Source organism: Dama dama, chromosome 4 (assembly GCF_033118175.1).
Source record: "Dama dama isolate Ldn47 chromosome 4, ASM3311817v1, whole genome shotgun sequence".
In the NCBI taxonomy this organism is placed as follows: Eukaryota; Metazoa; Chordata; class Mammalia; order Artiodactyla; family Cervidae; genus Dama; species Dama dama.
The window spans coordinates 7,850,495-7,862,795 of NC_083684.1; the positions used below are offsets into that span (position 1 = coordinate 7,850,495).

General features: G+C 64.9%; 1 protein-coding gene across 1 annotated transcript in view; it reads left to right on the forward strand.

Annotated features, from left to right (window-relative positions):
* Positions 1–12,301, forward strand: part of VAC14 (VAC14 component of PIKFYVE complex) — a 75,652-nt gene that overhangs the window by 56,767 nt on the left and 6,584 nt on the right. Inside the window, exons 15-16 of the mRNA XM_061137561.1 lie at positions 10,188–10,362; positions 11,933–12,051. Coding sequence (XP_060993544.1) covers positions 10,188–10,362; positions 11,933–12,051 — 294 coding nt within the window. The remainder of the gene's footprint in view (positions 1–10,187; positions 10,363–11,932; positions 12,052–12,301) is intronic.

Genomic DNA, 12,301 nt, shown 5'->3' on the forward strand with positions numbered 1-12,301 from the left:
AGCCAGATGCAGCCAGGAAGGCAGGAGAGGCGCACACAGGGACGATGAGCGCTGTACTTCCCCGCTGGGGCCGCCAGGCGGGGAGCCAGGGGAGCACTGTGCTTCCCCCACCCCAGGCCTCTGAGGCGGGGACCAAGGGGAGCACGGTGCTTCCTCCCCTCTTTCCCCCCTCCCTGCCCCAGGGCCTCCAGGCGGGGACCCAGGGGAGCGCTGTGCTCCTCTCCCCACCCCCCCACCCCCAGGCCTCTGAGGCTGGGACTCGGGAGCTCTGTGCTTCCCCCCGGGGGCCACCAGGCTGGGACCCAGGGGAGCACTGTGCTTCCCCCCGGGGCCACAAGGCTGGGACCCAGGGGAGCACTGTGCTTCCCCCCGAGCCTCTGAGGCTGGGACTCAGGGGAGCTCTGTGCTTCCCCCCGGGGCCACAAGGCTGGGACCCAGGGGAGCACTGTGCTTCCCCCCGGGGCCACCAGGCTGGGACCCAGGGGAGCACTGTGCTTCCCCCCGGGGCCACCAGGCTGGGACCCAGGGGAGCGCTGTGCTTCCCCCCGGGCCTCCGAGGCTGGGACTCAGGGGAGCTCTGTGCTTCCCCCCGGGGCCACAAGGCTGGGACCCAGGGGAGCACTGTGCTTCCCCCCGAGCCTCCGAGGCTGGGACTCAGGGGAGCTCTGTGCTTCCCCCCGGGGCCACAAGGCTGGGACCCAGGGGAGCACTGTGCTTCCCCCCGGGCCTCCGAGGCTGGGACTCAGGGGAGCTCTGTGCTTCCTCCCCTCTTCCCCCCATCCCTGCCCCAGGACCTCCAGGCAGGGACCCAGGGGAGCGCTGTGCTCCTCTCCCCACCCCTCCATCCCCGGGCCTCTGAGGCTGGGACTCAGGGGAGCTCTGTGCTTTCCCCCCCACCCCCCGGGGCCACTAGGCGGGGACCCAGGGGAGCACTGTGCTTCCCCCCGGGCCTCCGAGGCGGGGACCCAGGGGAGCACTGTGCTTCACCCCAGGGCCGCCAGGTGGGGACTGAGGGCAGGGTGGCCACGCTGTCTGGGTCTGAGGGCTCAGTTCTCTCTCATCCTTCCAATGGAGCAAGTCAGGGCTATGCACAGAAGACCTGGGACCGTAAGGCGGGGGCAAGGTAGAAACTCAGGGGAAGCCAGGACGCAGGCCCTGGACAGGTGGGGAGTGGTCGGGAGGAGGAGAGCAGCCAAAGCCCTGAGCCAGGCCCGGGCCCTGCAGCCCTTTGCCGGGACCGTGAAACCACTCCCCACAGAGAGCGGCGTCTCCAGGCTGGCAGCAGTTCAGGGCGGCGGTTCTCAGTCCTGACCGGGAAGCCTGTTAGGAATATACATCACCTACTCCTGGAGGCCCCAGCAGTCTTCGGGTGACTCCAGTGTGCAGCTGGGCTCAGGGGTCTCAGTAAGGGGCTGTTTCTGATGTGGAGGGCCTCCTGGTTCTGGAGGGTCACTGTGTGACCTTCTGACTGAGTCAGGACGCTGAGACAGGAGGTATGTATGGCGCCCACAGGCCGGGCACCGAGGCTGCCGCCAGAGCAGATGGGAACCCTTCAAGGCATATCCTTGGAGGAGTCGCCATGGGAATGTGAGATACAGATGGACCGCTGTGGTCGCCTAGGACCCACACCACAAGGGCAGCCCGTTTGGGTGAAGAAGAATTTAAGGAGGGGGCCATTCTGGCCTGGGTGGGGTGACCATGTGAACACCAGGCTGCTGGGCCCGAGTCTGGTGGCGGCGTTGAGAGGGGCAGTGTTGGGGGACACTCAGGCTTCTGTGTCCAGCCCAGGGTGACTGAGGTGGAAAGGAGGTGCTTGTGGTCCCCTCACCAAGCAACAGGGAGTGATCCTTGGCCTGGAGCAAAGGGCTAGTTTGGGAAGAAGGGGATGGAGTAGAGGAAAGTGTGAACAGAGCAGCTTGCTTACGGGAAGGCTGGTGGGGCAGGGGCGTCCCCAAGCCACTCTCAGGGACAACAGGGCAGCCCATTGGGCCCCCGACTCCTGGCACTTCTGTCACCTGCTGCCTCATTGCTCAGAAGGTCACCCCCACCGTTTGAGGGGAGAAGTGTCAGCGATTCAGCGGCGCCTTCCCCTACCTGTCCCCTCCACCTCAAGAGACCTGACGATTAAGGGCACGTGTCATGAGGTCTGTGTGCCTTAGGCATTCCCGTCACAGGGAGCTGGAGCCCTCGGGTGGAAAGAGGGGCTAACCCAGGAGGAGAGGTCTGTGCTGCAGGTGACACCCAGCTGACTGTCCGGTGGAAGGAAGCCTGAACTCTGGGTCTGGGGCTCAGCGGCACCGTGGCCCCGGCGGTGTGGCTCTTGCAGGGCTTCAGAGGGGAGGACCGTTCCACGCAGTTCTCCTGATGGTCCCTGTGGGCCCCCAGGCTGCAGGGTTCAGGGTCGCTTCCCCGACCTCTCAGCCTGGACTCAGAGCATGGGAGTCGTCGGACTGAGACCCCCGCTCCTCCTGGGCCTCAGGCGGCAGCTGCTCTGGGGCCTGCTGGTGGGGTCACCCCCATGGGTTCCGTCCTCGCCCCCACTGGGTTCCCCAGCCCTTGGAGACAGGCCAGCACTCCAGCAGAACAGACTCGGTGTGGGCGCAGGTCACCACTGCCAGGGATGGCTGTGTGGAAAAAGCCCATCAGAGCTGCTGGGTGAGCCGGGCAAACAAAGAGGCAGCAGTGAAGCGCTCAGGCGCCAGGGAAGGCTGACCAGACAGGGACCTCAGCAAGGCTCTGGCCTCACCCTCGTTCTCTGCAGCAGCTCCTAGCCCACGTGAAAGGGGCTTTAGGTATCTGACAGGCCTGATGTGTAGGAAGCACTCACAGACCTCTGTCCTGTGGGGCCGACGCTGAGGAAGCTGTGATTCAGCTTGAAGGGAATCCCTGTGACGGGAGAGGCAGGGCCCCTCTCAAGGGCTGGCTGGAGCTGATTGTCATGGAGACCATAGGATTTCCCACGACAGCCCATCCTTTTCTTTTCCTCTCCCTGGAGTGCTCAAAAGGTGAAATGTTCTGAAGCCATGGGCTTCACCTTCTGGGGTTTGAGGCTTGGGGCGTGGAGAGACAGCCCCCAGGGGCTTCCCCCTCCTTCCGTGATGTCCCCAGAGCCTCCGGCAGCAGGTCGCACCCCTGCCCCCTGACATGCCTCCAGCCATGTTCAGGGCAGGCTCCCTGTGGCACCAAGGTGCAGCCTCCTTTCTAGGACACAAACTCTGACGTTGTCTGTAGGTCAGCCCTGCGTGGTTCACAGCCCACCTGACTCCCTGGGTTCCCGCGCACCGTTCTCAGTGCCAGCTGCGTGCCATACCAAAGTGAGCCGGGCCACCCCACCCTCCTGTCGTTAACTTCTGGCCCACAAGTCTCCGTCTCCCGTTGCCCCCAGCGGCCCCGCCCGATGGGGCGTCTTCCCTCGGGAAGCCGAGGTCGAGAAAGGAGGCGTCCCCAGGGAGCGGCAGGGGCCAGCACCCCAGGGGTGCAGGCAGATGGCGGGACAGGCTGGGCGGGCAGGGGAGGGTCGGGGCACAGGCCCGTCGGGGGCCAGAGGCACTTAGAGCGGACAGGGGCTGGGCTTGAGCAGACTGCTGCGGCACACGGGAAACGCACGCCAGAGGGGCGTCTGGCGGACGGGCGGGAAGGAGGAAATGGGGGTCACCTTTCCCGGGCTTCCCTCGTAGCTCAGTTGGTAAAGAATCTAAGTGCAATGCAGGAGACCTGGGTTCCATTTCCTGGGTTGGGAAGATCCCCTGGAGAAGGAAATGGCAACCCATTCCAGTATTCTTGCCTGGAGAATCCCATGGACAGAGGACCCTGGCAGACTACTGTCCATGGGTTTGCAAGAGTTGGACACGACTGAGTGACAAACAGACTTCTCCCGGCTCTGCCCCGTCTCTCCTTGGTCCCTGGAGCAAACCCTGAGCCTCCAGAGAGGCCCTGGCCACCTCCAGGAGACCGCTTGGTTTTCTTGGCCCCTCCCGCCCTAAGGAGGCCTTCCCTGAAGGTCCCAGGATGAGCCCCGCTCAGGCGTCTGCCCCCAGAGCCTGCCACACCCTCTGTAGCAGGGTCAAACAAGCTGCGTGGACCGAAGCCCCGTCCTTCCCAGCCCTCTGCCTCTGCCCATTCGCCTCTATCTTCACCCCCACTGCACCAACTCCCAGCAAGACCTAGAAAAACAACTCCTGTACCCTCTCCTCCCACCACACACCCCCCCAAAAAACTTCTCAGTGTATCAGACACATTGGCTGCATTAGACACGATGAATTTTTAAGGCATGAGTTGGCAGGGTTACCATGGCTGCCTCTGCCCTGAGGGGCACACTGCTGAGGATTGATTGAAATAAATAAAACAGATTTACAACTTTCATACTTGGGAAGCAGAGAGCTGGAAGGGAAGAGAAGCCGGGGGCTGTTGGGGAGGAGGCAGGGAGCTCTCTGAACTTCAGAAGGGAGCCCACGGCCTCCTCCCCCATCCAGATGTCTCGTCGACCTGAGAGCCGCTTTCCCTTTAAATTCCTAAAGGATCCCAGCTGTGGGACTGGGGCAGGGCAAGGCGGGAGGGCCCTCTCCTGTGGGAATGACTCTGGGCCCCCGCGTTCCCTGTGCTTGACATGAGGCCATGTCATGCGCTGTGTGGCGCTTCAGAGTTACGGCTGTGGGGCTCCCGGCAAAGGCCTGTTCCGTTGGCCTCGGATCACCGAGGGGCCGTGGACACGACCTAGGGCCAAAAGGCAGAGGAGGTGAGGGCCTGGCCCTCCATGCACGGTGCTGGCAGCTGGGGATGGAGATGAAGGGAGGCCAGGCTTGAGGGAGAAGGCGCGCTCCACGTGCAGCCTCACAGGGAGCCTGACTCAGGGCACCTGCCTGCTCACCTCTCGAAGCCCAACGCACCCCTCCCCACGGGCCACACCACCCCCTGAAGCTGAGCTCACAGGGGCGGGCCCCCAGCCCAGAACCTGGGCGGGAGACAGGTGCCGGGCGGGCTGGATGGCCGGCGTGGAGACGGAGGCGTGACGGACCCGGCGGGCAGTGCTGGCGGAGAACGCAGAGGATGCCTCCGTGAGCGACAGACCTGCCCACGTCAGGAAACCATTGGTTGGGCCCAGTCAGACAGGAGGCGCTGAACGAAGTCACTGGCATTGCCTGTCCCCCATGTGGCGCTAACACAGCACGATTCCTCAAGATCTGGAGGGTCCTGGGAAGGGCTGGTCCCCTGGCTTCTCGGGAGGTAGGGGCCCTAGGGAGAGGCGGCACGCCCGCTGGGGCTCATTTTGAGTTCTCTGTTCGTCGTGGGGCAATGAGCAGGGGTTGAAGCAGGAACAGACTGTGTTAAGCGTGACTGGGGCAGCAGGAGGCAGCCCCCGCGTTTATGCCTGTCTCTCAGCAGCAGCGTCCCCTCCTGCTCCAGTGGGGTGAGTCCAGGCTCTCCCCTTTCAGGCCAGCTGTTCGGTGCCCTCTGCTGCTGGCCACCCCGTCTGCCGGTAGCTAGTGACTCGGGACAGTCAAGATGGGAAGGCCCTCCAGCCTCCATTTCCCCTTAAACTTCTCTTGAGTCTCACACTGGATGCCAGTCCCACGTCCCCCGACCAGTAACCTCAGGCAGACTCACCAGTGGGCTGGGCTGTGCCCCCAGCTGGTCCCAAAGCCGCACCGTTGGCCTGGGTAGGGGACACTCCTGGGCCCTGCAGGCTGCTTGCTCACCCAGCACCTTCTCTTCGGGGATCAGACATACTCTCTGCTTCAGCTTTTCTACAAAAAGCCAGGCCTGAGCAAGGAGTGGGGAGGGGAGGGCCGGGCAGCCGCCCCCAGTGCCCCTCAAGAAAGGATGAGCTCACTTCGCTTCCCAGCCAGCACTGGTGGTGTCAGAACCCGCAGGGCCAGGTGGCGGGGGCGTCAGCATGCCCTGACTTGGCGACAGGCGCCAGGGAGACCGGAAGGGAGCCCGGGGACCCGGGAAGGCTTGGCCAACAGCGTGGGTGGGGGAACGTGGCTTCGCTGGTCCTGTTTTTGGAGGATGCAGGGGAGTGGGGTCATGGGAAGAAGTCTTCCATCTTCTCCCAGAGCCGCATGGCTGACTTTAGATTTCCCAGAGCGCTGTGTGGCAGGCAGCAGGATGCCTCCCCAGGAAGAGTGCCCGTGCTCGGGCCCCTGCTCCTCCACGCGGGCCTGGCCCCCAGCTGTCCCCACTGTCCACGCCCCCCTCCTCTGTGCCAGCCCATGCCTGCCCCCCGGCCCCTCTATCCCGAAAGGACTGGGTCCCCTCCCTCTCTCAGCACCCCCACTACCAAGACGGCCTCCCCCCGGGCACCCTGCCCCGCGCACCCCCGCCCGCAGGATGAGCCCCGGGAGAGCAGGGCCTCCACTCCTGTGCTCTGCACTCGGCCCGGCGGGGAGGGCAGGGGTCTTGGCCCCCACCGCAGGACTTGGCCTGGCCCAGCGTGGTCACAGTCCCCGGAAAAGAAGCGGCGCGGGGCCTTCCCACACCAGGACAGAGGGAGGACCCGCAGCCTCGGGCACGGCCCGCCCTCTCCAGCCCCCTTCCAGGCCGGCTGAGGTCTTCCTCCTGCCCGCTCTGGCCCATGGTCACCTGCAGCAGGGGCTGTGGGTGGGCGCCAGGCTGGGCCCAGGGCAGCACCTCCCACCGCGGCTGAAGCCGTTCAGGGGCAGAGTCTGGTGGGTGCTTGGCCAGTGTCTGTGGTTGGGGGACAGTGAGGAGGCTCACACCAGCCCAGCAAGCGTGGTGCGGCCCCTGTGGGCGGGCTCTGGTCCTGAGCCTTCCCAGCCCAGCGCCTGGCTTGGCCTTTTGAGGCTGCCCCTCTCTGTCTGTGCGTTAGGGAAAGTGGCGGTCCCTCTCATGACCCGGGGGTTTCAGAGCCAACGGAAGGTAGGCTGCTCCCCTGAGAGCTCCTGTGAGTGACACAGGGTCCCCTGTGGGAACTTGGACCTGGAAGCATGGGACAGTGGTCCATGCCGCAGCGGGTGGCTGGAGGAGTGGGGGCAGAGTGTCCTTGGGATCCAGGGGTGCACTGCGGGCCGCCCCAGGGCAGGTGTGGGTGGACCCCTGCTCTCCTCGGGCCTAAGGGGGCCCCCAGGTTGTGGCCTCCCAGACCCCACCCAGGTTCCCTTGCACCCCACTTCTCTGCCTTGTCCCCAAGTATTTTCCAAGCTATTGCCTTATCATGAATAGCACGTTAATGTGGGTATTAAAAAATATGGGCAAATGTTTAATGCTCACAAGCTGTGTTCCATTATTGATGCTCTGCTTGAGGGCCCGGCAGGCAGCCCAAGCGGGCGGGGGCTCCGTGGAGAAGTGATGACGCAGCAGCCCCGTGAGGCCGCCATCTGCCGGGCCCGCTGCGGGGACAGCGGAGCCCGCTCACCACGGGCTCCCAGGAGGCAGAACGGGGAAGGGAGCCGGGCCCCTGGGTCTGAAGCCACTCCTCTTCCGCTGCGGTGGTGTGGCTGGGCCCCTCTGCTTGCGTGGGGTGCAGGTTCCGTGAGGTCTCAGGAGATACCATGGGGGGAGCCTGGGGCCGGGCTGGGGAGGCTGGCCCGCCTGTGCGGGTCACGCCACAAACTCAGGGTTGAGTGGAAAGTGGCCCCTTATTTTTGGCCGTGCTGGGTCTTCATTGCTGCGTGCAGGCCTTCTCTAGTTGCAGAGAACGGGGCTACTCTCTAGTTCGGATGCACAGGCTTTTCATAGTGGTGGCTGCTCTTATTATGGAGCAGACTCTTGGTGTACGGACTTCAGAAGTTGCCGCCCAGGGGCTCGTTACTTGTGTCTTGAGGGCGCTAGAGTGTGCTGGCTTTGGTAGTTGTGGCGCTTGGGGTTAGCTGCTTTGCAGCATGTGGAATCTTCCCAGACTGGGGATTGAACCTATGACCCCTGCATTGGCAGGCAGATTCTTATTCACTGTAGCACCAGGGAAATCCATAATTAGCACTTTTTAAGAAGCACCCCCATTGGGGCACGGAGGGTGAAAAAAGAAGCAGGGAGTCTGATTAGAAGGTGGCTTGGAATTGAGCAGGCGAGAGGGGCCGACCGGTGGCCCCGGGCAGGATGGCCGAGACGGGCCAGGAGGCAGGCGTGCGCTGGAGGCAGAGCCCTGGTGAGAGGGGCCCCGAGGGCCATGGAGGACTCTGTGCTTTGGGCTGCAGCAGCTGCGTGGGCACTGATGTTCCCTGAAGGCTGGGGGCCTGAGTCGAGGGGGAAACCAGGAGGTGTGCTGTGACCCTGCCAAGCCTGAAGGGCCTTCTGGTCAAGCAGGCAGGGCAGCCACCAAGTGAGCGGTGCCCATCCAGAGGCCACCAGGGCTCGAGAGGCGTGTGTGGGAGCCGCTCATCCAGAGACAGCTTTGAAGACATCCGCCGGCCCAGACACAGCCCCCGAGGGTGCCAGCCAGAGAGGAGCCGAAGGTGACTGAAAGCCCCAAGGAGGAGGGCGTGGTGATGCAGACGTACTGAGCGCTCTGCTGTCCTGACCCTCTGAGGCCCCCTTGCAGTCGGGGCTTCTTAGGGACGCCGGGAGGCCGTGGCGCCTGCCTCCGCGCCTCGCCACCCCCTTGCTGGTCCCTCTGCACCCGCTCTGGCTGTCCTCCGGCTGCCGCAGGCCCCCCCCCCACCCCGGGCCTGGGTCCCCGGGGAGCGCTGCCTGGCAGCAGCCTCAGCTGTCGGCCCCTGTCATGGAGACGGCGGCAGCTGCGGGCGACGGTCATTTGTGACCATTTGTCAGAAAGCGCTCCTTCCTCCCGCCCTGCCCTCCTGCCCCGTTTCTCTCCCACGGCCCTGGAGAGGGGGCCCGTCTCGGGCTGGGAGGGCCGCGAGGGGACGGAAGCGCCGTCCGTGCTCTGCCGAAGGGCCACCCATGGTACCAGCGCAGGACCCAACCAGGGGTCCCGTCCCACATACCACGCGGTGCACAGGCGATCGGGAGTCTGGGCGGTGCCCTCTGAGCCGCCCCCATGGTACAGGCAGGCATCACCCCCAGTTGGAAGGTAGGGAGATTGTCCCACAGACACACTGGGTCACGCAGCTGGTCAGGAGCACTAGGCTCGGGCGGCGAGGCCCATCCTCCACCCACCCACCCCCCGCCGCCCCCAACAGCTTCATTTCCATTTCTTTGGTGGTTTCTGGCCCGGGCCTGCTGGTTCCAGCTGGGCCTAGGCTGGAGACGGCCTGCCTGCTCTTTGCACTTCGTGGTTTGGCCTCTCCGTTACCAAATGCTCTGGGATTTTTCTGGAGCCAGGGGTGGAAAAGAATCTTCTCCTGTCCAGCCCCAGGGCGTGGCTGGTATTCGGAAGGAAACAGGAAGCCAGACCCTGATAATGCTGAGTTCAGTGTCTGTTCAGTGACCGGAGACAGAGATGTCAGAGGCTCATTGGCTCCAAGTGGGGCTCATTTTGTTCAGCACCTTTGAGGCCTCAAACCCCCGTCCCCACAGGCCTGAGGCCTGAGACCAGGAGTCAGGCAAACAGACGTTGACCCCGGATGAGAGACAGGAAAGGGGGTGCCATGCTGGCACCAGCCCCCAGCAGGCAGGGCTCAGGGGCCACACCCCACCCTTCTTACCAGCCTTTGCCGACTCCTGGGTTTGCTCTTCTTGCTTCCAGAGGCCTTGAGATTCCCAGACTCCCAACAGGAAGGCCTGCTTGTCCCCGCAAGACCAGGCCTCTGTGGGCAACTGGCAAACCAGGGAGGTCTGTAGGCTTCCCTGAGCCCTATCCTTGAGACCTGGTGTCACTGTTGACATCACCTTGGACCAGGGACCCGGGGAAAACTGCTTTCTTCCTCTGTTCTCTGGGTTCCCAGTTTTCCCTTTTATAAAATGGAGACTCCTTCCCAAAAAGCCCGAGCCTTATTCCTCCAGCTGTCTTTCTTGGGATTTCACTTTCTGGCCTGGGGTGGATAGATAAATACAGCCTGTGGGGCTCTGGAGTGCCCGGGAGCTGTGGACCCAGCTCCACTCTGAGTGGCCCCCTTGGGCCCCCCAGAGGCCCAGGAGAGAGCAGGCTCCCTTGGGAGCTGGAAGATGAGCGAGAGGGCGCCGAGCCTGTGGCCCAGAGCCGCCTCCCCCACAGGCAGCTCTGCCTCCTGCTTCATGGGGAAACCGTGTTCCCCTCTGCCCCCCGCCCCCCAGGCAGCGCTGCCTCCTGTTGCACAGGGAAACCACGTTCCCCTCTGCCCCTCCCCCAGGCAGCTCTGCCTCCTGCTGCACGCGGAGAGCATCTTCCACTCGATGGCGGACATCCTGCTCCGGGAGGAGGACCTCACGTTCGCCTCGACCATGGTCCACACCCTCAACACCATCCTGCTGACCTCCACTGAGCTCTTCCAGCTGCGAAACCAGCTCAAGGACCTGAAGACCCCGGTACTCCTCACCTGCAAGCTCCAGCCAGCGTCATTCGTGTGCGCACGGCGCGGCCATGCCAGCCCGCCCCGTGGTCCCCAGAGGTTGGCGGGGAGGAGACAAGGATGCGACCCGAGGCCTCCCAGTCCAGTGTCAAATATGGGTCCTCTTGGGTGGGCTGCGTGTGAGTGCTAGCCACGGGTGTGAGTGTCCTTGGAGCTGCCCACCGTGAAGGGCTCTGCCAGCAGAAGACTGGGGACCCTGCTCCAGGGTCCGTGCCCTCCCTGACACCCCACCCCACCTGGCACTGCCCCTGTGCACGCAGAGCGGCTCGGGTTCTGAGTCCACCTTGCAAGCCCGGTAGAATCATGCTTGCTGGGCTCTGCCACCCGGTCAGGGTCGGGCCTGTGGATACAACCCCACTGGGGTTCGGGCGTCACCGCTCTCCTCACCCTTCTTCTTGGCCTGGGCCCTCCTCTCCTGCAGAGGGACACATCTGTGTCAGCCAGGGTGTCATGGTGCTGTCTGGCCCAGGAGTTTTAAGTGAGGACCCACCAGGGCCGGTCAGAGAGAGCAGGGAGGTGCTCACCATTCTGCCAAACCGCTCCGGGGGACGTGGGTCAAAGGCCTTGCTCGAACTGAGCTGCGGAGGGTCCCTGGGTTGGCTTTCATCCAGGACAGGCTGGCGGCTCCGCGGCTTGTATCAGGGCTGTGCTGACCACCCTCCCCCTCAGACCCTGCGCTGGCCCGTCTCTGGGGTCTCCAGGACATCCAGGCCTGTGCCTGGGGGCACTGGGGCCTGGCCTCTGGGGATGAGCCAGGCCACACCCCTGCCTCCCTCCTGTAGGGTGTTCCTCAGGGCAGGGGCGCTCCCTAGGGTGGGCTCCGCTCCAGACAGGGTTTCAGGTGCAAGGTGGGCTGCAGAGGAAAGAAGATGTGGCTTTGAGGATGACAGGAAGGCGCTGCCTGGGAGAGGAGGCCGGGCCCTGAGCAGCCTTCCTCCCCGCCGTCACCCAGGCCTCCACGGCCCCCCAGCTCCTGCCGTGGAGGGCTGGGAGGGCGACTGCTGTTATCTGCCAGCGCACAGGCCAGGCTCGCTGCCGGCAGGCCCTTGCGACCACAGCACGTGGCTCTGTGGGCCCAGTAGTAATGACAGGGTCTGAGGAGGAGCGTTTCCTTTGCGAGGGCTCATTCTGGCTGGGCTGCCACATAACGGCCCTGAGTGCCGGGCTGGCCCCCAGTGCCCTGCAAGGGGCCCGCGGCGAGGGGCGGGGTCATGGATGGGGGGTGTGGGGGGGGCACAGATGGGGGGCAGGGTCCCGGGCGAGGTGTCTCGGATGGGGGGGCGGGGGAGGGGGCGGCGGGCACGGATGGGGGGCGGGGGCCCGGGAGGGGTGTCTCGGAGGGGGGAGGGGGAGGGGGCGGGGGCCCGGGGTGGGGTGTGGGCACGGATGGGGGGCGGGGGCCCGGGCGGGGCGTCTCAGAGGGCGGGGGGTGGGGTGGGGGGGTGGGTTAGGGGGCGGGGTAGGGGCACGGATTGGGGGCGGGGTCTGCTGACCGCGCACACCCCCTCATCCCCCTCCTCCCGTAGGAGAGCCGGAACCTGTTCTGCTGCCTCTACCGCTCCTGGTGCCACAACCCCGTCACCACCGTGTCGCTCTGCTTCCTCACCCAGAACTACCGGCACGCCTACGACCTCATCCAGAAGTTGTATCCTTAGCTCACCATCCTGCCGCCCAGCCTCAGGGGGCGGTGGGGGCCGGTCCCAGCGGACTCCTCCCAGGCTCCCCTCCGGCCTGTGGCTTCAGGGCCCGTGAGGCACAGTGAGGGTCGCAGCTGAGGAACCGGGGTCATGTCGCAAGCCAGAGGTCGGGAAGGCTGCGTGCTTAGGTGAGGGAGCCCCGGGAGAGAGGCGGGGTGTCCTCAGCCCAGTGCTGGCGCGGGGACGGGGCGGTCAGAC